We start from the raw sequence: 24,227 nt of genomic DNA, 5'->3' as shown, positions 1-24,227 counted from the left end.
TGGAGGATACTCCTGAAGTTTCAAGGCTGGTTGACTGGGGGGATGGGTAGGCCCTCAACAGTGATTGGGCAGTTCAGAATGGGCAGGGGTGGTGGGGGTGTCCTGTTTGGACAAACTAGTCAATGGTAATCCAATGGATCACCAGAAAGATTCAGGGAAGAGATTTCCAGAATCAGATTGTTGCTGGGAACTTGGTATGAAACAAAGTCATTATCAAGGCAGAAGAGAGGGGCTGGCACCTAGTTGGTGGAGGGGGTTCTATGATGTCCTCCTAGAATCCTCAATGTCTCTGCATCATCTTCCTCTGTGGTTTTTGTGGGGTCAAGCAAGGAGTTGGTGGTAGAACAGTTCTAAGACTTGGGCTAGATACTGGGAATATGGGCCAGAGAAAAAATGACAAGCTCTTCAGCCTCTGCCCCTTGCCCCAAATGTTCCCCAAACAAGTTGTCTGACTGTTTGTTGCTGCTTCTTTCCAGCAACCAACCAGTGGTTTATCCCTGCTGTTCGAGGGGACATCCCTCCAGGCTGTGCTGCCTATGGCTTTGTGTGTGATGGGACTCGACTGCTGGTGTTTGGTGGGATGGTGGAATATGGGAAGTACAGCAACGACCTCTACGAGTTGCAGGTAATAGCTTGGCCTTGGGATTCCTGGGACCCATCCTCTACCTCAAAGGTGGGGGAGGGGGAGGGGATAGAAGGCAACTTTCTTAAACATGGGAAGTAGGCAGCAGAGGTAAGAAGGAGCCAGACGTTATGACAGAATGGTCCTTGGCAGCTCTGCTCACCACTGCTTCCCCAAAACTAAATTGCCTCCCGTTCCAAGCCACACCCTGCCAAAGCCTCCTTGGGGGGTATAGGGTCCCAGTATCTCCTGATTTAACAAGGAGTTGGCTGTTGGATTTAACCACTGGAGCACCCTTCTCCTCCAGGCTTGGACTTGATACCCATTGTCCTCTGGTTGCAGGCAAGCAGGTGGGAATGGAAAAGGCTCAAAGCAAAAGCCCCCAAAAATGGGCCGCCTCCATGCCCCCGACTTGGGCACAGCTTTTCTCTTGTGGGCAACAAATGCTACCTGTTTGGGGGTTTGGCTAATGACAGCGAGGATCCCAAGAACAACATTCCGAGGTGAGGCTTTTCCCTCTGGCCTCCAAGGCCCCATGGTCCCAGCCATCAGGCGAGGGGGAGGGGGGGGGTTGGGAGGGGAGTTGTCTTAGTTGATGAGGAAGAACCCAGTTGAGATAAAGTGACCAGGATTTCTTAAGGATTTTCCTGTGGCTAGCTCCCTGGACACAGTACCTTTGCTCTAGTACCTACTCTGGCCTTTCAAGGCTTGAGAACCATGATTCAGAATGTCAGAATGTCTGAATTGTGATTCAGATCCATAAAGCAAAAAGGTGGGCCAGATATATGTCTCTTCTCACTCTGATCTGGGGAAATCAAATTTCAGGGATGTATTCCATCCCTGCGGGTCCGGTCCCCCCCTCTCCCCAGACTTGGCTGCCTGCAAGTGTGGTATTTTCCTGCGCCTTAGGCCAAGGGACCTTCCTATCTAAAGATGTTTCTTGTGCTCACTCTGTACAATGCCCAGCTCTGTGTGACAAAGGGGCAGAAAGCTGCCTGGGGCTTCAGCTCACTTTGGGAATTGATGTAGGACCCTTCCCTGGGGAGAAAGTGGACGGGGAAATAGGAATGAACTTGGCCTTGTTGTGGCTTTTGATAATTCTTCATTCAGCCAGACAAAATATGGAAAATATCTGGCCAGAAAACCTACTGTCTAGGTAGAAGGACCAAGAAGTGTTGCAACTTGATAGGGTTACTCTCTCTCCTAGGTACCTGAATGACCTATATATTCTGGAGTTACGACCAGGCTCTGGTGTGGTAGCCTGGGACATCCCCATCACTTATGGGGTCCTGCCGCCCCCCCGGGAGTCCCACACGGCTGTAGTCTATACAGAAAAAGACAACAAGAAATCCAAGTTGGTTATCTATGGGGGAATGAGTGGCTGCAGGCTTGGGGACCTCTGGACCCTAGATATTGGTAAGGATCTGGAGGGTGGGTTTGGCTTCTAGCTAGTGTCTAGCATCTCTGGAATGCAAGAGACAAGACTTTGGGGAAAACAAAGGTGTGTCTTAATTCTCTTTTGCTGTCTTGGGCAAAACTTCTCTGAATGGCTGATGTGTTTTGTGTGGTGGCCCTTATCCAGTCATCCTTAGAACAAAGATATCTAGCACTTTCTGAGGTCAAAGAGCAAGCTTTTCTTCCTACCTATTGCAAGTCTGCCTAAAGAGGCTTCTCTAATGCTGATGGCTAACTTTCTCACCCCTGGGAGAGAGCAATGTCCACAGGAAGCAGGCTGACTTCACTTTGGCCTGCTGGCTTATTTGGGATCAGCCTGAGATGGAGAAAGAGTGCATGGATCAGGGCCTCCATGAGCTAGCTGCCCCACCATCAGGCCTGGGGTCACTTTATGTGCAGCTGTACCTAGAGAAAGCCAACTGAGCCAGGAAGGGTCTTGGGAGACTGGACTAGAATGAAAAGCCCGAGGAGGGACCTGAGGGCATTTATTCTTTGGAATAGCAGTTGTTCTGGATCATCATATATTAAAGAGAGGGAGTTAAGTAGCTTTTGAGTCCCATCCTGTAACCCCCACAACCCCCACAAAGAAGGAAAGAAAAAAAACCAAACAGACTACGACTCATCCTAAAGCATATTCTCAAAACTAGAACTGGCCAACAGCTAAATTAGGGTGGGTAGTAAGTTCCCCATCAGTGGAAATATTCAAGTAGATATGAGACCACAAGTTAGGAATGTTGTAGAAGGAGTTCTGCTGTAGATGGCAGGGCTGGACCAGGTAATATCTAGTAATTTTGCATTCAGTGCTTTCTTCCCCACAGAGGGGGTCACCCTGAGCTAGCAAGGGATCCCTGTAGGTTAGGCATATGTTATTAGAAGTTGGGAGAAAATGGAACCCTCTCTTGTGTGTACAGAGACCCTGACCTGGAATAAACCTACTCTCAGTGGGGTGGCTCCTCTCCCTCGAAGTCTTCATTCTGCCACCACCATAGGAAACAAGTGAGTGGATCACCTTCCCCACTCCCGGCCCTTTTCCTGGCAGCTCCCAAAGGCGAGGGCTGAACTGGCAACTTCCCAAGCTGATGGGTTCTGTCTTGGGAGTTGTTAGAGGATTGTATCCTTGTGGGGGTGCCACCTCTTTCTAAAAGGGGACATGCAATGGGTTTTCAGAGGTCGGAATACTCAAAAGTGAACTCAAAGAGTCACCTACACCAAGGATTGAAACCCAATAGGCCCAATACTGGATTATCAAGGCCTGGCCAAGAGGGGCAAATAGTTTGGGGGTCAGGAATGCTCTTAAGTGCCAACCTCTCTGGGTCTTTGTTGGGCTAACTATCTCAGTTCACTTGTGGCTTTGATGTTTGCTGCTCCTCTGTGAAGTGTAATGTATCTTGAGTCAGAAAGACCCAGGTTCCAATCCCATCTCTGACAGACACATTCTGACTTTGAAGACTTAGGCATGGAATTGCTAATCTGCATTTGTAAGAATTTTCCCACTGGGGAGCTCCTTATCCCCAGACAAAAAGAGACTTGGCACAGAAAGGAGAATGATGCTTTTCTGGTGGGGGAGGAGGCAGTTGGAGGGGGATGTTCACTAGGGAACCATTAGGATGCCTTGAACCCTCTGGCCACATGCAGGGAATTGGCCAAGTGAGGGAGTTCACAGGATTTGAAAAATCCTAGTAAAAGACCCCAGTCTGGGTGGAGTGAGATGGGGCTGAGAACTTATTGGGGGCAGGCTGAAGCCTTTGCCCTGTGAGAGACAGCAGAGGACAGCATGTGTCTCTCAGTCAGTCACCTACATGTCCTGTCTTCCTTCCTCCAGAATGTATGTGTTTGGTGGTTGGGTTCCTCTTGTTATGGATGACGTCAAAGTGGCCACACACGAGAAGGAGTGGAAGTGCACCAACACACTGGCCTGTCTCAACTTGGGTATGGCTCCTAGGCTGGCTGTCTCCAACTCCCACCCCCAAGGTCTTGAAGTACCACACAGGGCAGGTTGGAGTAGGGAGACCCTCTTCCTCACCACACCTGGGTAGAGGGTGGTCTGGGTCCTGGGTTCTGTTCCCCCCATAGCCAATCCTGAACTCTGCTGTAGAAATTTCAGAATCTCAGAATCTGACAAGAGCTCATGGTTTCCTCATCCTTTGCTAACATTACCCTTCCTGCCCCTGCCCCAGACACCATGTCCTGGGAAACTATTCTGATGGACACACTGGAGGACAACATCCCCCGGGCTCGAGCTGGCCACTGTGCAGTGGCCATTAACACCCGACTCTATATCTGGAGTGGGCGAGACGGTTACCGAAAAGCATGGAATAACCAAGTCTGCTGTAAGGACCTTTGGTACCTAGAGACAGGTGAGCTGGCTTCCTGGGAAGGTAATGGGGCAGATGAGGCAGGCCCAAGGGCACTCCTCTCACTCCTGTCTGACATGTTTGTATTTACAGAAAAGCCTCCTGCCCCATCCCGGGTGCAGCTGGTCCGAGCCAACACCAACTCCCTGGAGGTGAGCTGGGGGGCAGTGCCAACGGCTGACAGTTATCTCCTGCAGCTCCAAAAGTATGATATTCCTGCCGCCGCCGCCGCCGCTGCCACTGCCACCTCACCTGCAGCCAACCCTGTTCCATCTGTGCCTATCAATCCCCCCAAGAGCCCTGCCCCAGCTGCAGCAGCCCCTGCTGTGCAGCCACTGGCCCAGGTTGGCATCACACTGCTCCCACAGGCAGCTGCAACCCCCCCAACCACCACCACCACCATCCAGGTCTTGCCGACAGTGCCTGGCAGCCCCATCCCTGTGCCCACCACAGGTCGGACTCAAGGTGAGCCATATGGCCACGTGTTGAGCTGGCCTCTGCCCAGTTGGGGAAAGCAAGGGAATATGGTCTCAGGGAGACCTGACATTATAGACCCCTGGAATTTGTATCCTTTCCAGAGGACAGGGTCATTTAGTCAGGTCTTAAACTGAGTGAGCATCGTGTGAGAGGAGGAAGAGGTACAGTCTCTACCCTGAGGGTGATTCCAGTCTGAGAGTGGCACAAACAACCAGGCACACAACTAGAGTCTTAGCCATCCATGGGGATAGTGACACAGGGGCACTGCTCGCCTCCAGAGACTCTGGAAAGGCTTGCCTGAAGTCCAGCATGCCCACCCTCCTTTATTGGCAGGTGTCCCTGCTGTTCTCAAAGTGACTGGCCCCCAGGCTCCAGCAGGAACTCCCCTAGTCACTGTTCGACCAGCCAGCCAACCTGGAAAAGCTCCAGTTACTGTGACTTCGCTGCCCGCCGGTGTCCGAATGGTTGTACCGACACAAAGTGCCCAGGGAACAGTGAGTTGATGCTGAGTTGGCTTTGCCATGAAAGGCTATTGGAGAGAGGTCTTCTGTTGCCCTTGAAGGAGAACACAGATGGAAACTAAGTCTTTTTGGAACCGAGGAGGCATGGCTTGTGTCCTTGTAGGAGAACACAGAAAGAAACTAAAGCCTCTCATGGCCTGGGAACAATTGTTTGTATCTAATATACAGTCCTTGGGAGTTGGATGATCACAGAATCATGTGGCCAGAGAAACTTAGCCCTTGGATTGTTATTTTGAGGGCAGGGGGAGGGGGAAGCAGCTGAGATGTAGGTCATCAAGTCCCTTCCCTGGACCCCAACTGTTAGGAGACTTAGTAGAGTGTCCATGGGCCCAAGGCAAGGCCAATTGGCATTATTATGTGTACAGTGACAACTTTAATTTAGGACTCCATCCCAAACCAGCTCTTTCTTTTCCTTCTCCCATTTTTAGGTGATTGGCAGCAACCCTCAGATGAGTGGCATGGCAGCCCTGGCCGCAGCAGCTGCAGCCACCCAGAAGATCCCTCCTTCCTCAGCTCCCACAGTACTGAGTGTCCCTGCAGGGACCACCATTGTCAAAACTGTAGCAGTGTCTCCTGGCACCTCCACACTTCCAGCCACAGTGAAGGTGGCCTCCTCCCCAGTCATGGTGAGCACCGGTCTGCCTCTGAAGGCAAGGAACCTTGGGTCAGCTCCCTCTTCAGAGGCCCCTCAGTGATCCTCCAGGCTTAGGAAAAGGAGGCAGGAGCCCACCTGCATTACTCCCATTCGGGAATTCTAAAAAAGCAGTAGGCTTAATGAAGAATTTTGTGATCTGAGACCCAAGAGAGCCTCCAGATTGGGGATGTGGGAATTTCTTCTACTAGTACATGGAATGGCTTAGATTCAGGAAACCCTAGACCTGTGTTGACAAATCCAAGACACTTGTGCTAGGGGGAGGCTGTTCCCATCCCCCTCTCCATGCTGGCCCGAGACATTTCTCATATCGCCCACCCCTCTGCCCAGTAGCCCAATGGGAGTGCTTCCTCCCGGGGGGGGGGGGGGGGTCACAGCAGCTCACATGTGGTGCAAGGGTTGCAATTTGGGCACTTGGGCTCTAAAAGGTTTGCCATCGTTGCCCTAGACTGAGCTCTACCCCCAAACTAGGATAACCATGATTGCTAGATTGAGGTTTGCCTGTCACCCAAAGTTGTTGAGTGGTATATTAGCCTCAAAGGGCTGTTGCACATAACATCTGGAGCTCTTTTCTTTTTTTTGAGCCCACTCAGGTGTCCTCTCTGGGGTGCTTCACGCCGTCTCTCTTCCCTCCACCTCAGGTGAGCAACCCAGCCACCAGAATGTTGAAGACAGCAGCAGCCCAAGTAGGCACATCAGTATCATCAGCTGCTAATACTCCCACCCGCCCCATCATCACCGTCCATAAATCTGGCACTGTGACTGTGGCCCAGCAAGCCCAGGTGGTGACCACCGTGGTCGGTGGGGTCACCAAAACCATCACTCTGGTCAAGAGCCCCATCTCTGTCCCAGGGGGCAGTGCACTGGTAAGTAGCAGGCTTTTATTGGGCAGCAGCCAGACTACCACATTCCCAGTCAAAATATTATGCTGCTCAGGACCTGGGTCATCCTGACTAGCTAGCTAGCTGGAACCTTAGAGGTGCATTCTGGGAAAGTCCTCACTGCAACTACCACTTGGCTTCTAAGTGAAGCCCTTGCCCTGTTTGTCCTGACTTGATTTTTTAGTCTTTTTTTTTTTACTTTTTTTTCCACTGAACAAAAATCAAATTTTTCCATTACTCACCATTAAAAGGGGGAAAGAGAATGAAAACCTCTGTATCAGACATGTATAGATGAGCAAGACCAATGCCCAAATTGGCCATGTCCAAAACCTCTATCTCATCTCCCATTTACTTTACAGATTTCTAATCTGGGCAAAGTGATGTCAGTTGTTCAGACCAAACCGGTTCAGACCTCAGCAGTCACAGGCCAGGCTTCTACTGGCCCTGTGACTCAGATCATCCAGGTAAACCACCCAGCCTAGGGTAGCAATGGGGGAGACGGGGTGATGCATTCATCCTTGTAAAAGTGACTTTGCAAGGTCACTTTCCAAATTAGTGGCACTTCTTCGCTAAGGAGTGACTAAAGAGTATTCTAGGCCATTTCTTTTACTAGGTAGGACAGATTATCAAGATTGGAGTGTTTGCTATGGAAAGGTTGGGGTGGGGAGTGCAGAGGTGGGGAGCAGAAGGGAGGCAGTGCCTGCCCTAGGGTAGCATAGAGGGAGAAACAAGACTGTCAGGAGAGTGGAAGGACACTCATGCCATAGGACAAGTATTCCTGATGAACCACCTAGAGCAGTGAAACTTATTTCTTTCCCAAATGACCCGGGCCAGGTCAGCAGCAGCAACAACAGAAACAGGTAGCATTTCTAGGATGCTCACAGTTTTGCCAAGCCCTTTACAAATGTTATCTCATTTGAAGGAAGAGAAAGGGATAGCAGAGTGGCTTGGGCTACTACTCTGTGCCCATGCCTACTACAAATGTCACTTATTAACGGTTCTTCAACTAAAAGAGGTTTGAATCCAGGGCAAGTGCACATGTGTGTGCATGTATAGACATTTTCAGTGAAAACTGGCAGGAAAGATTCTGATGTTCAGTTCTCCAAGGTGATAGAGCTATCCCATTCCCCACTGTCCCCAAAACCTAGGCTGAAGTATGCCAAAGAGCACTAGCCAAATGACTTCCAGCACCCACCAGTGCCTGGCTAGAGCACCTTTTCTTCCCCCATCCTACTTCTGCCCTTCCTCTCAGACCAAAGGACCCCTGCCAGCTGGTACCATTCTGAAGCTGGTAACGTCAGCCGATGGCAAGCCTACCACTATCATCACCACCACCCAGGCCAGCGGGACTGGAACCAAACCCACCATCTTGGGCATCAGCAGTGTCTCCCCCAACACCACCAAACCGGGCACTACCACCATCATCAAAACCATCCCCATGTCGGCTATCATCACCCAGTCCGGAGCGACGGGTAGGGGCGTCGGGCAGGGGCCGCGCGATATGTACCCGAATACATTTACTCTCCAAAAGTCACCCGACACAACATCCTGGGTGTCCCCCAATGGGCTGAATTCTGAGTCGGGGTATAAGGTCCAGGCTGGTGAGTAACTGGATTACAAGACTGGAGAGAGCAAATGGGGCAGTTTTGGAGGTCTCTTATTTTCTTATTTTCCCTTTTTCTTTTTTTTCCCCCCCCAGCTTTAGGTGGGGGAGGTGGCAGGGTAGCTGTGATTCTTCCTTTTAGGACACTTGGAGGGTGGAAGATAATAGACATGGGAATAAAGCACTGTCTGATCCACACTTGGTGGTGGCCACAAGTGGGTTTTGAGGGAAGAGTTCATAGCTATTTTCTATTGGAGTCTAACCCAAGTACCTGGCTTTCCTTTTTTATCCCATCCTCCCAGGTGTAACCAGCAGCCCTGGCATCAAATCCCCAATCACCATCATTACCACAAAGGTCATGACATCTGGCACAGGGACACCTGCCAAAATCATAACTGCTGTCCCCAAAATCGCTACTGGCCACGGGCAGCAAGGAGTAACCCAGGTAAAAACTCCTGCCACACCACTGGCATCATCCTACATCAGCTAGTCTGTTGCCTTTTTTCCCTGCCCTTTGAGAATATCTTGAAGCCACTTGTGCCTTTCTTGGGGCATCCTGAGCCATTTGCCAAGAGTTGCTCAACCCTCTGATCTTTGGTGTTGCAGGTGGTGCTAAAGGGAGCCCCTGGACAACCAGGCACCATCCTCCGAACAGTTCCCATGGGTGGGGTGCGGCTTGTCACCCCAGTCACAGTATCGGCTGTCAAGCCAACAGTCACCACCCTAGTGGTGAAGGGTACCACAGGTACGTGTCTGACAGATGGGTGGAGCGATTGGCCGGACTCTGCATTCTCCTAATCTATAATCATCAGGAGGGAGCAGGGGGAAAATGGCATGAAGGCATGGGGTGACCAAGCTAGCCTCCCTGAAGGGTACTGTCAAACCCATTCTGATAGTATGCCTTTATATTGGACTTGTTTTCTTTTGGGAACTTCTTGGGTCTTGTGTTGTTCTCTTGCCCTTTCCTGTCCCCCATTCAGTGTGTTTGCTGTTGCCTCCTCCCCCAGGGGATTTTTCTCCCCTTAAAACTTTCTGTTCCTTCCTGTCTTGGAATTGGTCCTATCTCATCTTGTTTCCCCTCCCCTCCAGGAGTTACAACTCTTGGCACTGTAACAGGCACAGTGTCTACCAGCCTTGCTGGAGCAGGCGGGCATAACACCAATGCCTCTCTGGCCACTCCTATCACCACCCTGGGGACCATTGCCACTCTTTCGAGCCAGGTGATCAATCCTACAGCCATTACTGTGTCAGCTGCCCAGACCACTCTGACAGCGGCAGGAGGGCTCACCACCCCGACCATTACCATGCAGGTAGGCCCTTCCTCCACTGCCACCCAGCCAAACAGGAAGGGATAATAAGATCACCGCGGTATGGTTGCATGGTGAGCAGGCCAGGTTGGGGGGGGGGGGGGTGAGGAGAGCTAAGTTCTCACTTAATAACCCTGGGTAAATCTCTGGACCTTAGCTTCCTTTTGAATTCTCTCCCATCTGACCTCATGTGGTAACACTAAGCAGGGTCAGGGGAGATACCCAGTGCTGCCTGGTGTATACGACTTTCAACATTTCATTAGCAAATGGGAGCTGATCTCCTGGATTGGGGGTGGGTGGGAGGAACAGCTGACGTGTGTGTTTGTAGAAGTGGCTTCCTTCCTTTCTCCTTGCCCCTTTCCCCACTCCCCAATACCTTCCAAATTAGTCTGAAGGGCCAGGGGTTGGCTTTCTTCCCCACTGTCGCTATGCCCTAGCTGCTGCCGCCACCGCAGCACATCAGCACTATGCAAACCCAGGGCCATCCTCACAGAAACTTAGAAGACTGGCCCAGCCTCAGAACTGAGCCAAGATGGAGAGGATTTGGGAGGATGGGAAGAGAAGGGCCCAGTGAGGGAGAAGAGACTTGATGGATAGTGGGTTTCTACATCTTTTTTTTTCCTAGCCTGTCTCTCAGCCCACTCAAGTGACGTTGATTACCACACCCAGTGGAGTAGAGGCCCAGCCAGTGCATGACCTTCCCGTCTCCATCTTGGCCTCACCTACAACTGAGCAGCCCACAGCCACAGTCACAATCGCTGAATCAGGCCAGGGTGATGTGCAGCCCGGCACTGTGACCCTAGTGTGCTCCAACCCCCCCTGCGAGACCCATGAGACGGGCACTACTAATACAGCCACAACAACCGTAGTAGCAAACCTAGGCAGCCTCCAGCAGCCAACCCAGGTCCAGTTTGTCTGTGACAGGCAAGAGGCAGGTGCCTCATTGGTGACCTCAGCAGTGGGACAGCAGAATGGCAGTGTGGTGCGGGTCTGTTCAAACCCCCCCTGTGAGATCCATGAGACAGGCACCACCAACACTCCCACTGTGGTCAGTGCCAACCTCACAGTCCCCACACTGCTAGGGACAGGGCAGTTTGTGTGCTCCAACCCTCCCTGTGAGACCCATGAGACAGGTACCACCAACACAGCCACTTCTAGTATGGCTGGGCAGCACATGCTCTCCATCCCCTCATGCCTGCCCCAAGAAACAGGTACCGCCAATCTAGCTGCATCGAGCATGGCTGGGCAGCAAGTCTGCTCCAATCCCCCATGTGAGACCCATGAAACGGGTACCACCAACACGGCCACCATGGCCACATCCAACATGACCGGGAAGCGTGTGTGTACAAACCCCCCGTGTGAGACCCATGAGACAGGAACCACCAGCACTGCCACTACTGCCATGTCTAACATGGGTTCAGGGCAGCCAGCAACTGCCAGCCAGCAGCGTGAGACATATCACACTTACACAACTAATACCCCCACCACAGCCCGATCTAATATGGGCACTAGGGAGCCTGAGAAAGCACCGGCTCTTGCCAAGCCCACATGCCAAACCCATCAGACCAGCGCAACCGGTACCACCATGACTGTGAGAGCTACAGAGGCACCATGCCCAGCTGCTCCTCGGGTCTGCCCCAGTCCATCCTGTGAGCAGAGTACCACCGCCACAGGTTCTACGGGCCCCGTGACCAAGAGCAGCTCAGCTAGTGGGGGTAGTACCAGCACAGGCGTAGGGCAACTAGCCTTCATCAGCCGGCAGTCTGAGGTACAGCATACCCATACAACAAACACCCCAACTACAGCCCGGTCCAACATGGGCGCTGGGGAGGCCAATGGGGTACAGGGGCCCACCAAGCCCTCATGCCAAACACATCAAACCAGTTCCACCAGCACCACTATGACTGTGAAAGCCACAGAGGTGCTCTGCCTGGCCGCTGCCACCGCCGTCTCCTCCACCTGTTCCAACCCACCCTGTGAAACGCACGAGACTGGTACCACCAACACAGCCACTACCTCGAATGCAGGCACTCTCCAGCAGGTGTGCTCCAACCCACCCTGTGAGACCCACGAGACTGGCACCACACATACGGCCACCACTGCCACCTCCAATGTAGGCTCCAGTCAGCCCGGGCAGCAGATACCTGCTAGCCCTCATTGTGAGACTCACCAGACCACCTCCACTGGCACCACCATGACAGTCAACTTTGGGGTCCCACCCCCTGGGCCCAGCCCCTCCCGGAAGACCCTGGAGGCAGCCTTAGATTCTGCAGCAGCACCAGCTACTGCCAGCCCTGCGCCAACAGCCCCCTCCCCAGGGCAGAGGGTGTGTTCCAACCCCCCCTGTGAAACCCATGAGACAGGCACCACGCACACAGCTACCACTGTCACCTCAAACATGAGCTCAAACCAAGGTGAGTTAGATGTGAGGGTCCTTGCCCTGATATTATAGGACAGGGGTCTTGTGATTGGGAGTGCCCCAGGGGGGAAGGAAACTTGGATTTTCTAGATGCTTGGGCCCCCCGATCACATCTTAAGATTCTTTTTGTGATTGGGTGGGTGAGAGAGGTATTGGCTACTTTACAGCTAAAGAAACCAGCCAGGAGTCTTAAGGGTGTAGACCTCAGGAGTTACAACATAGGAGCTGCAACCCTTCCTACCTTCCATTGGCCCCCATGCCTCTTGCCTTGCTTCTCTGAATCCTCAAGGGAGAGATGGAATGCTATCATTAGGCCTTTCTTTACTAAGGGTACCCTGACCCAGCCTACCCCAACTTTGATTCTCAACCTACCTGTTTCCCTTCCCACAGACCCACCATCCACCACAGGTGGTCAGGGGGAGCCAGAGAACACCCAAGGGGAAAACATGACTTCCACCAGCTCCAACGCCATCACCACAACAGTCTCGTCCACACAGACCCGAGCTGTGACTGCTGTGACACAGTCCACTCCAGTTCCTGGTCCTTCAGTACCGGTAGGAAGCCATTGGCCTTTCCAAACCACTCCTGGGCAAGATTCCTAATGACTTGCTCTCCATGAAGGCTATGTGGGACTACCATGTGCCCAGGACAGGATTTCAGGGTAGGACAAAGCAGCCTGACCAGGAAGTGGAAGAGGGACAACTATAGTACAGCCTGGCCTCGCCTTCTCCTGTTCCCAAGAAGTCCCCTCCAGCCACATGCTATTTTATCCCTTAGCCACACAGCTAGAATCACTCTTCCTGTTGGCTTGGGCCAATCTTTGTTCCCAGCTGTAGTTTGTACTTTCAACAACAGCCCCTTTGCCTCAGTCGTCTCCAGAATTGCCCTTTGGCGTGTTCTGGATGTGACTTTTCGCCAGCCCCATCGGGTCCCCTGGAATGCTTGGTGATGACTCTACTCCGGTTTCTCCTGCTATCACCTGTCTAGTCCATTCCTTCTCCTTCCTCTCAGTTTAGTTTAGCACACTTCTCTTATCTCCAGTCCTTTGTCCACAGTGTGTGATGCTCAGTGCCCTCTTTCCTTGGGTAGTGGGGAGTACATGCATGCCCACTGGGTTGAGACCTACAGGGCTAGCTTTGTTTCCTAAGGCCCTCTCATCTGGGCAGTGGCTTTACCTGACCCTGTTAGCTACAAGGAGACAGGCATTGGAACTTCCATTTTGTAGAAATGGAGTGGCAGAAACTCACGAGGTTACTATGGTGATGGAAAATTAGAATCTTAAGCTAGAACTTGTGTGTGTGTGTGTGCGTGTGTTCTGAACCAGTCCTTTTATTCACATTCGAGGCTCTCCAGGAGGTCAGCTCTCCCAGTCCTGCCTCCCTGTCGACCCCCTCCCCCTTTCCTCCCCCCAGACAAAAGTGTATCATTTTAACGTTTCTGGGGAAGTTTGTAATTGTTACTTCTCTGCTACCTGCCCCCTCCCTCTAACCAAGGCCTCCCTGACCTTGTAGAACATTTCAGCGATGACGGAGATGCCTCCTGATGCCATGACTACGGAAGCGTCTGTCTCAGCCACAATAGCAGTGGCTGTAACTGGCACAGATACACAAGAGGTGGCACTCTCAGCCACAGACATCCTCCAGCCCTTAGAGGAGATCCCAGCTGAGACTGAAGCTCCGCAGCAGCTGTTACAGCCTCCCTCTGCTCCTCCAGGAGAGCAAGCCGAGGGCACCCCAGCAACTCACAGCCCTGACCTACAGGCAGCGGTGGACATGAGTGGGGCTGGGGAACCCTCCCCGGGCCAGGAGGCTGCCAGCTCGGCAGTGGTGACTGCCGTCATGGTACAGCCACAGCCACAGCCTGAGGTGGACCAACTATCTCTGCCTCAAGAGCTGATGGCTGAGGCTCAGGCTGGCACCACAACCCTTATGGTTACAGGCCTTACCCCAGAGGAGTTGGCAGTGACAGCAGCCGCTGAGGCTGCAGCCCAGGCAGCAGCTACTGAGGAAGCCCAGGCCCTGGCAATCCAAGCTGTGCTCCAGGCAGCCCAGCAGGCCGTCATGGGTGAGTGTCTGGAGGGGAGAAGCTGGGTAGAAGGGAATTCCAGAGCCGCTTGTACCTGTTTGAGGCTACTGCCATCTCCACTAAAGTCAGTGAGGTGGTGCCGACCTATTTATTAAGGGGAAAGAATACCAGGCAGAAACAGCTTGTTCTCTCTATGTTGTTTTTTATTGAGATTCCTTGTACTTCAAGATTTCATGGGAAATAATGAGTGGGTGGGCACTAGGCCTTGGAGGGGACAGTAGGGTGGAAGCTTGGGAAGGAGGTGGCAGTGCAAGCATGTAGAACAAGCAGAAATTGCCAAGAGCAAACCAAGAAGCTGGGCTCCTAGGGTCAGGGGCCTACTTGGAGCTAAAGTATAGCAAGAAATGAGGGTGATAAGACTTTGGAAGGTCCTAGGGGGAAAGATTAATAATGCCACCCACACCTGTTTGGGTTGCCCTTTCACTAGGTGATGGGTGGCCTTGGAATGGGGTAGTCTGTCCCAAAAACCTGGCAGGTTAGTCAAACCTGCCAAACATCTTGGGGAAGTGATGGGGCTAAGGACACTAACTGCTGAGTGCCCCCTCCCCCTTTCTTGGAGCCAGGGCTGATGTCATTTCTGAGTTGGCTCAAGCTCTGACTGGTGTTCCCTTTGGCCATGGAACAGGTGCTGGTGAGCCAATGGACACATCAGATGCAGCCGCAGTGGCCCAGGCGGAGCTGGGGCACTTGACAGCCGAGGGCCAAGAGGGCCAGCCTACTTCCATCCCCATTGTGCTGACCCAGCAGGAGCTGGCTGCTTTGGTGCAACAGCAGCAACAACTGCAGGAGGCCCAGGCCCAAGTTCAGGCTCAGGTCCACCACCACCACCACCACCACCACCACCACCTGCCCACAGAGGCTCTGGCCCCTGCTGACAGCCTCAATGACCCAGCCACAGAAAGTAATGGCCTCAGTGACCTAGCTGGTGCTGTCACCAGCACTGTGGCCCTGCTGCCTTCCACAGCGACAGAGAGTAAGTGAGCAGGTGCCTTGGCCACCCGAATGGAGTGTTGGTCAGGAGTAATTTGGGGATCACTCTGGGATCCTCCCAGTGTTGGAGAATGAACTGATTCTTAGTGAACACAAAAGTCTGTGTTGCCTGCTGCCAAGCACTCCCCACTCCCTGCCTTCACATCTAAGGTGACTTTCAGCCCATTCCTCAGGGAGCAGCCAAAGAAGCCCCTGGAAGAGGCCTGTCTTAAGTGTTTGGCTGTGTGGGGTGGAGTGATTTAGAGGGAAGAGACTTGGACTCAAGCCTCCCACCCCAGGTTTCTTGTGGAGTCCTCTTCACAGTTGTCATGAGAAGAACACCTATTTAAGGAAGAAGGCACAAGCCTGAAAGTATGGGCCTTTATAGACCAGGTATAGGGCCTGCTGCTGCCCCTGGCAATCACCACAGAGCTAGGACGGTGACTGTGGAAGAAGGAAGGTGCAGGCCACATGATAGTCTTTGAGGATGAGAGCCCACTCTCTTAGGACTTCTTTCATCTGGCACTTTATTTTCCCAGGTTTGGCACCATCCAACACATTTGTGGCTCCTCAGCCAGTGGCGCCCAGTCCGGCGAAGCTCCAGGCAGCTGCTGCCCTGGCTGAGGTAGCTAATGGCATCGAGTCACCAGTGGGGGTGAGTTGGGTGTGTTGGGCCTTAAAGGGAGCAGAAGCCCTCCAAACAGCTTTGACATGGCCTTGCTCCCTTTTGCCCCCAGAAACCTGATCCCCTGCCTCCACCCATGAAAGCTACTGCCAAGAAGGAAAACCAGTGGTTCGATGTTGGGGTCATCAAAGGCACCAACATGATGGTCATGCACTATTTTCTGCCCCCAGACGATGCCCCAAGTGATGTGAGTCCCCTGAGGGTTATTTGTCCTCTTAGCTGGGGGTGGGCTGCTGGGCACAGGGAGGGAGCCCCAGGAGGGTTATTTTCTGCTGCCACTTGCTAATGAATAACCCCATTTAACTGGAGTCGGCTTCATTAGCTACAATGGTGGGAGCAGGGGCTGTCACTCCTGTAATTGAAGCTTTTGGGGTTATGGATCCCTTACCGTTGACTTCATTTGTCATCTCCCCCACGACTGAAGACCAGTGCCAGGATTACCTCAGCTGTAATGATTTTCTTGTATTTTCCCTTCCCACCTTCTCTCCAGGATGACTCTGGCACCATCCCTGACTACAACCAGCTAAAGAAGCAAGAGCTCCAGCCGGGCACAGCCTACAAGTTCCGTGTCGCAGGCATCAATGCCTGTGGCCGGGGGCCCTTCAGCGAGATCTCCGCCTTTAAGACTTGTCTTCCTGGCTTTCCTGGGGCTCCTTGTGCCATTAAAATCAGTAAAGTGAGTATTGCCCTGGCTCTAGAGGTACACCCCACTGGGCCCCTCCTTTACCTCTTCAGTTTGGCCCTAGTCTTTGAAGCAACCAGGAAGGATTCTGGTGACCAGAAGTGGGTAGGGTCTGAGGTGGGCCTTGGATATTCACTGGCTCCAGGGTGCAGGACATATGTTGATGTGGAGTTCTAGAAACCCAGCAGTGTGTAGACCCTAGACTTCCTAAAATAGATAGTCCTGGGGTTGTTACCAGTCCTGCTGATCAGTTGTGTGGCCTCAAGCAAGCCCATATCTCTCCTTTTTAAGCCTTGGTTTCCCTATTGAGAAAGTGAGGTTGAACTGTATTCCCACCATCCTTTCTAGCTTTTCTGAGTGTCCTGCTTTGATGCAGCGGGAGGCAGGATTTCAGGGGCCCAGCCTGTCTCGAATCTGAGGCGTTTTGTTTTTTTGAGGTCGCCACTTGTGTGCTCTCTAGTAAAGCATTTGCATAGTGGCGTCTCAGTCTGACAGTTACTTACCTCTTCCTCCCCAAGAGTCCAGATGGTGCACACCTTACCTGGGAGCCACCTTCCGTGACCTCAGGCAAGATCATTGAGTACTCAGTGTACCTAGCCATCCAGAGCTCCCAGGCAGGTGAACCGAAAAGCTCAGCCCCAGCACAGCTGGCCTTCATGCGGGTCTACTGTGGGCCCAACCCATCCTGCCTGGTACAGTCCTCCAGCCTCTCCAATGCCCACATTGACTATACCACCAAGCCCGCCATCATCTTCCGTATTGCTGCCCGAAATGAGAAGGGCTATGGCCCTGCTACCCAAGTCAGGTGGTTACAAGGTAGGCACTGCCCATGGGAGGGGAAGAGGGGGATCTGGGGAGGGTTTCAAAGGGCACCTTTATGGCTGGCAGTAGGTTTGAACAAAGAAGTTTGTGCTCCATAGGTCATGTATTACACTTTCCATGGGGGCTGGGGGGAGAGCTTGTTATCCCAGAATCCCCTCCTGAGGACCTCAGACCATTCCCAAAGGAGCTCATAGTCTGGTGGAGGAGGGACAGGGGTAGATAGAAAGAGATGAGGGGAGGGAGGCACTAAGGGCCCCATTCCGGAGAAGGGCTGAGGAGGCTAATGATTTGTTTTAATATGTTGTGTGGGTGTGTGTGTGTGTGTTTTATATGTATCGATGCAAGATGATTCCTGAGACAAGTCGGTGAGTGGCAAGCCTGAAGAAGGGGCTGTGCGCCCTGTCTGATGAGGGGGTTGTGGTGCCAGCACATGGCATGTTTATGTACAAAGGAAAATTGTGGAATGGAGCAGGTTTGAGAATGGCATCCTAGTACCCAACTGCTATCACACTGGTGTGCTGCCTCAAGGCCCCAGTCTCTTCAGCCTCCTGGCCTCGCCACTGCCACTGCCACTGCCACTTACCTGCTGCTTGCCGGCCTGTGTCTTTCCTTACAGAATCCAGCAAAGACAGCTCCACTTCAAAACCTGCCAGCAAGCGTCCCTTGTCCTCGCCAGAAATGTAAGTGGGGCTTCCTCACTGAGGTTTGGGAAGACTAAGGGGAATGACGAGTAGGGTTGCATTTCTTAGCTCAAGTGGGCTTCGGGGTAAGCAGGGGTGGGCTGGACCCCATCAGACAACACCCAGACCAGGGTTTCCTGCCATCACTCACACTGACTGGTCTTTTCCCCTCTCCCAAGGAAATCCGCTCCAAAGAAATCCAAGGCAGATGGCCAGTGAAAGGCCCCAACCCTGCCCCGGCCCCCTCCTCTGCTTCAGAGATGCCGCCCGCTGCGTGCGCCTTGTGCAACTTCTCCTTCCCCTCCCCTCCCCTGGCACCTTTGGAGCCTCCCTCTGCCCCATTTTCTCCCTCTCCCTCCTGTCTTTTGGGGTTTTAAGGGGTGGGGAGGATGGGTTCTTGGGAAGAAAGCACATTTTAGTGTTGGGCTGGGAAGGGAGGAAGATTTGCTGGAGAGAGAGGCCTTCACACCCCGTACCCTTGTGCTGGATTTTGCATGCAGTACCAAGCCTTGTAGACGGTATGTTGCCCCTTGGGCCTCCTCCTGCCCCCACTACCCCCTGGGTGGTAGTGGGAGAAGGGAAGAGGACAAGGGGCCTCCTGGCAGCCTCCCTCTGCCCATGGACGCTCTCCACAGCAGCAATGCCATGTAGGTTTTCCACTTGTTCTCCATTCATGTTTGAAAAGAAACTTACAATTCCTTCTTATACCAACAGTTCTTCATTCTTGATTTTTCCTGGGATTACAGAGGAGACAGGTTTGGGAATGGTGGGGGTGGGGGGGGAGACATCAGCAAGAAGAAGAGCAAAAGAAACTGGCAAAGGGCACATAGCCTTCCTCTTCCTCTCCTCCTCCTCCCTCCAAAGACTGCCCTGCTCTGAAGCCAGTCGGGGCTGGGCTAACCGCCTGGGCAGCTTTTCTTGTTTTATCTTTTCGTTTGCAGCCACCCAAGTTCCTTAAACTCATCTCGGCCCTGTGCCCTCTGAGCCTGGGCTCGGCTTCCCCAGGACCTTGGCCTCACCATCTGGTTCCCCCTGCCCAGGGCAAGAGAGAGCCCGGGGTGGGGGCCTGGCTTAGTCTAAAAGATGCCTCCGTAGGGTGAGGGAACCCCAGATGGGCCCAGGCCAGGGGAAGGGAGGAACTGTCATCATCATCATCATTATTTTTTTTTTTTAAGCAAAAAGTTGAAGAAATGAAACTCATTTTTATTACAATGTTCTGATATGTGGGGCTTTTTTCCCCGGGTGGGGGTGGGGTGGGGCATCTTTTAGCAATGTACAAAACGGATTCCTTTTTTTTTTTCCCCTCCACCCCAGTTTAGCGTCGGTCTTGGCAGGGATGTCCTGGGGAGGCTGAGCAGGCTGGGCCGAAGGGAGAGTGGCACCCTGGGCAGTGCCAGGAGAGGCAGAGACTCTCTATACTTTGGTTTCTCTTGACTGCAAAGACATTGCATGTTGCTGCTTCCCTCCCTCCCTCCCTCCTTCCCTCTCTTCTTTGGATCCGACTTGGCCCTGAAAGGAGCATGTTCATCAGGAGTGGGGAGGCAACCGCGACCAGCTCCCCATCCACAGCCAGCAAGTTGGGAAAGAAGCAAACTATAAATGAGGTTATCTTTTCAGGAAAGGTGATGGGAATGCTGCCTCTCCTGTCCCATTCCCCACCCCAAGCCCTCTAGACCCTGCCCTGACCAGCTGGGGCCACTCCAAACGGGAAGTGTTTCTGGGGCAGATGGGGGCAGAGCAGACAGCTACCTACTTCTAAGAGAACCTCCCGCCCTGCCTGCTCCAGCCCCCCAACTTTTCTATTTGGGGACAAGGGGGCACTGAAAGGGAAGAGTAGAACCTGAGACTGGAAGAGATGGACATTTGGCAATTAGGGGGATGGGGTGCTCTTTCTCAAAGCCAGTCGCCCCAGCCTATAGATTCCATGAATTTGTAGGCCTTGCTTTCCTAAAAGGGTAGAGCCAGCGAGTTGGGAGCTGAACCCGTGACGGAATCAGGCAGGGTGGCTTAGGGGAGCCAAGCTCCCTCGTGCCCACGATCTGCGTTGGCCAAATGAGCACTTTGAAAAATGCTGTACAAAAAGAATTTGCAAACAAGAGGCCCGCCTCAAGGACCTGACTAGGGTCTCTCAGTTCTCGGGCCAGCCTAGAGAGATAGTGACCGATGTCCTTTCTCCCCTGCCCCGCCCTTCCCCTGCTCACCCATGGTACCCCCTCTTCACCCCTCTGCTGTTGGCTCCCACGAAACTGCAGGGCCCCTGTTCTTTTGTATTATAGAAAATTTCACTGTGTAGTCTCTTAGACTCCATTCCCTAGTCCTGCCGCCGCCGCCATCTGTTTTTCTTCCATCTTCTACCACACGCCCCCTTTAATTTCTTGCCTTTTTTTTTGTAAGAACAGCTGTTCTATCTTCCATTGTAGAGCCCCCTCCCCCTGTGACTCAATATTACCCTAGTGCTATGTTGTTTGTGCTATTTTGAACAATAAAATACGTTTTTTTGAAATAACCACGTGGTTGGCTTCTCCCTTGCCCGACGTCCCAGAACTCCAAAGATGGTCCCCCAAAGGCCTCGAAGGTGGGAAGCACATGTCTTTGTGCCATTTCTGCCCTCCAAATGGAAAGTCCAGTGCTGTGTTTGGTTCCTCAAGTCATGGGGACCCAGTTTGGAGAGAGGATGCACGGGAGAGGGTGGGGGGCTTGCCACCCAGGAAACTTGCTTCTGCCCCCAGTTCTAGCCAGCTGTTGGCCTTTGGACAGGTCACCTTCAGAGCTTATCTGTGAAGGAGAGGTGAGATGAGAATGATGGCCCAAATAATCCTTAAAACCGTCTGGGGGGGCCACCTTTGAAATGGTCTATCTTGAAGGAGTAACATGTTAAAAATCCAACAGGCCTGGGTTCCTCTAAGGGTACCTTGGAGCCAAGCCCACAGACAGGAGGGAAGAATGTCACATGAGGCTGGGGGTGATGTAACTACTTCCCCTGTCCATTTCCCACTGCGTTCTTTGCTCTAAGCTGCCTTTTTCTATTGCCTGCCTTTCCTCGCTTTCCCTCCTTGGTAACAGGTGAGCAGAAGAGACAAGAAACCTCAGATCCTCAAGCCCAATGTCATCTTTTTTTCCCAGCGGGAGAAGTTATAGTTCATTAAAGAGTGAATGTTTTTTGGCTGTGCGTGACCCTGGACAAGTCCCTTAACCTGAATTGCTTACAAAGATATTTGTGATAGTCTCCCACTGAGTTGATTTCAGAGCCAGGGCTAGATTCACCAAAGTCCCTTTTGTTGCTAAAGGACCAGCAGGATCCAGAGACCTCGGGATATGTGTGGTTCTCTGTGGGAGAACTCCAGGAGGGATTTCACATTGCCCTCTGTAGCCTCCCCACCCAGCTAACATCACATGGGGCCCAGGACTTCTCTGTTCTGTGGCCCTGGGGGATTTGAGTTGCTGGTCCTCCCTGGCTTCCTGGCCCAGCTTCGGAGGTCCCGCTCTTCATTGATCTAGACAGCGAGGGCCTGGGTGTGGGGCTGTATCTCACCGCTTTCTCCAGCCTATCCTTGGCACTGGGGGAGCAGTAGAAAGGAGAGCTACCAGGCTGGCTGGGGAATGGCATAGGGCAGGGTGTGCTCCAGACCAAGCCTGGGCAGGGACTGGAAGGAGTGGGCAGGTGTGCTGTCGAGGCTGACTTCACAGTAAAAAGCACTTGAAGTGGGACCTTGAAGGAGAGCAAAGATTGGGCCAGGTAGAGATGGAAGGAGAGTTGGGGCAGAGCCAGGAATAAGTGAGAGGAGGGGCTACAGGAAAAAGGGTTCGGGGAAACAGACAGCTGGATGGGCAAATTGGGCCAGAAGCATGGCAGAGAGCCTTTCCTACCATGCTCCAGTGGTTTGGACTTTATCCTACTAGTTGCAGGAGGAGCAATGGAGACTCTCCAAGCAAATCTGCTCAAGGGAGGGTGTTCCGTGGACAAAAGGAGGAAACGGACAGCCTATCCCAGACCTGGGCCAGGGGTCCTCTCCACCCCCCCATAGGGCCCATGCTTCCCCCTTCCTCATGGCTATCTGCAGTGGAGCCTGGAGGATGAGTGCTCTGTGGATTGGATGGCCTTCCCTGAGTACGAGCATTGGTGCAACTGATTCCTTGGCCTCCTAGATGCAGACCAAACCCAGCTTGTTACCATACGCCAAAGGGAACTAACATGCCTGGGCCAAGAATGTCAGTCACCCAGGTAAATAAATCTCTCCAACCCAAGGTATTGAGGCCCGGCCTGGGCCAACCATGCCCATGGTTCTTCCCATTGGAAGTAATATGGGCTGCTCCCCTAAGGCTCTGATGCTTCTTGCTCATGAACAAATGAATATTAAACTCTTACATACAAAGCACTGACCAGAGAGCTAGAAGATTCAGACAGGCCCTGCTCTCAAGGGGGGCTCCCATTCTAATAGAGAGAGAGAGTTTTAGTTGTACCAGAGAGATCGCACTCCCCCACTTTGGCCTTAGGATTGCAGCAAGGAAGATGGCATCTTCTTTAGTGTCATTTCCACTGATGAACACCACACTCCTCTTTCTGCTTTTCAACTATTCAATATGCCAAAGAGTTCTGGGCTAAGAATTTTTCCTGGTCTACCCTAACTATGGCTGTGATGGTGGAGGAGGAACTGGAAGTTGTAAAACTAGCAGAGGCAGTTGAGTGGCCATATCTCTGATAAGGCTTGCTCCCCGATCCCCCAATGGCTACTAGAGCAGGCTAAAAGGGGCCCAGGTGAGCAGGGGTGGGGACAACCATAGGCTGCCCATCCCAGGGATACCGGGCTTACTTGCCCTTCTTTTGGATTTGGCCAAGCCTGTGCTTATCTCTGTTGAGTCTACAAGATGTGGGTACAAGTGTATGGCTGAGTGCAGATTGGAATGTGGGTTATGGATGGGCATTGGGGAGCCAGAAGCAACATCCCACCTGCTGCCAAGCAGCACCTGGTGATGGCCCGCAGCAAGGAGGCCTTCCTTCAGGCTGCTGGCAGAGAAAGGGGACGGACAACACCACGATCAGCACCCAGGAGGAGGAGGAGGAGGCCTGGTACAATTCCCCGCCACAGACCAGAACCGTTTTGGCCCCACCATAAAGGCCCAATCTAGGCAGAGCAGAGAAGGAGGTCCTGGGGTTGGAACTCGTCTCTTCTCCATCCATCTTCCCAGAGGTCAAGGCCCTCCTAATCCACCCACTCAACACGGGGCCGGATACCAGGCAGGGGCAGCCGTGTTCCCTAATCTGTTCCTGGCGCTCGCTCGGGACAGAGTACCACAATGAAACAATCCTTACCCTTGAGAGACTTACATTCTCCACCGGTGGCCGTGGGTGTACTCGAAGGCTATCTCATACTTGGACACAATGGAGGCAAAATGTGAAAGAATGTACATTCATTCCAGCAGTGAATGTCCCAAGCAGGGAGCCCCTTATCTGGACCCTGAAGGCACGTGGGAATTCTAAGCACGACGGACAGGGACAGCCTGTGCCAAGGCGCACAAATGGGAGATGAAATGGCAACTTCCTTCGGAGAACGGAAAGATAGCACAGATGAGAGAGAGTGATGGCCCTGGGCCCGAGGGGGCAGCTCCAAGGCCTCAAAATGCCCCATTTTCTGCATTGAACATTTATTTACTTTTTTACCAATTCCATGCGATAACCAATTTGCACACGTTTTCCCCAGTTACAGGCTCGAACTTATCTCCCTCCCTTCCCTTCCCCTTCCTGACTGGCAGGCCATGGGATCGGGATCATGCATTTGGGGCCTGGGAAAGCCTGGACCCCCCAACCCAGGGCAGGTTCTCTTTGGCTCTCCAATGCCCCACCTGGCCTCCTGCGGGCAAATCTCCATAAGAAAGCTTAAGGCTTTCCCTCTAGGTGGCCAACAGAGAGACATATAGCTATAGTTTTTCCCTCAATCCAGCAAGTATTTTTTTTTGAGATTTAAATGTAAGATTTTACTAAGGATTATTTCTCACATTGCTATATTTTAGACCC

The 24,227-nt window shown here is 52.7% G+C and overlaps 1 protein-coding gene and 1 non-coding gene across 13 annotated transcripts in view; both read left to right on the top strand.

Moving 5' to 3' along the window:
* Positions 1–20,720, top strand: part of HCFC1 (host cell factor C1) — a 29,966-nt gene extending 9,246 nt beyond the window's left edge. The window contains exons 2-26 of one of the 12 annotated variants that reach the window (XM_056809451.1): positions 477–625; positions 965–1,125; positions 1,830–2,038; positions 2,989–3,073; positions 3,900–4,006; positions 4,255–4,434; positions 4,525–4,896; positions 5,242–5,402; positions 5,858–6,055; positions 6,723–6,947; positions 7,322–7,426; positions 8,215–8,434; positions 8,868–9,010; positions 9,172–9,310; positions 9,655–9,875; positions 10,498–12,286; positions 12,682–12,845; positions 13,803–14,355; positions 15,002–15,349; positions 15,885–15,970; positions 16,083–16,217; positions 16,521–16,706; positions 17,231–17,528; positions 18,151–18,214; positions 18,394–20,720. In XM_056809451.1, the coding sequence (XP_056665429.1) occupies positions 477–625; positions 965–1,125; positions 1,830–2,038; positions 2,989–3,073; positions 3,900–4,006; positions 4,255–4,434; positions 4,525–4,896; positions 5,242–5,402; positions 5,858–6,055; positions 6,723–6,947; positions 7,322–7,426; positions 8,215–8,434; positions 8,868–9,010; positions 9,172–9,310; positions 9,655–9,875; positions 10,498–12,286; positions 12,682–12,845; positions 13,803–14,355; positions 15,002–15,349; positions 15,885–15,970; positions 16,083–16,217; positions 16,521–16,706; positions 17,231–17,528; positions 18,151–18,214; positions 18,394–18,433 (6,338 nt within the window). In that variant the 3' untranslated portion in view covers positions 18,434–20,720. Of the gene's footprint in view, positions 1–476; positions 626–964; positions 1,126–1,829; positions 2,039–2,988; positions 3,074–3,899; positions 4,007–4,254; positions 4,435–4,524; positions 4,897–5,241; positions 5,403–5,857; positions 6,056–6,665; positions 6,948–7,321; positions 7,427–8,214; positions 8,564–8,867; positions 9,011–9,171; positions 9,311–9,654; positions 9,876–10,497; positions 12,287–12,681; positions 12,846–13,802; positions 14,356–15,001; positions 15,350–15,884; positions 16,001–16,082; positions 16,218–16,520; positions 16,707–17,230; positions 17,529–18,150; positions 18,215–18,393 lie in introns of all 12 variants that reach the window. The other 11 variants (XM_056809450.1, XM_056809445.1, XM_056809444.1 and 8 more) reach the window with 11 other exon arrangements.
* On the top strand, positions 16,015–16,084 carry MIR7367 (microRNA mir-7367). Its single transcript, NR_127618.1, has one exon. It is a non-coding gene; the product is annotated as a microRNA mir-7367 (primary transcript).
* Positions 20,721–24,227: the final 3,507 nt, after the last annotated feature.

The sequence above is a fragment of the Monodelphis domestica genome, chromosome X, assembly GCF_027887165.1.
Source record: "Monodelphis domestica isolate mMonDom1 chromosome X, mMonDom1.pri, whole genome shotgun sequence".
In the NCBI taxonomy this organism is placed as follows: Eukaryota; Metazoa; Chordata; class Mammalia; order Didelphimorphia; family Didelphidae; genus Monodelphis; species Monodelphis domestica.
This window is presented reverse-complemented; position numbering and strand designations above follow the sequence as displayed.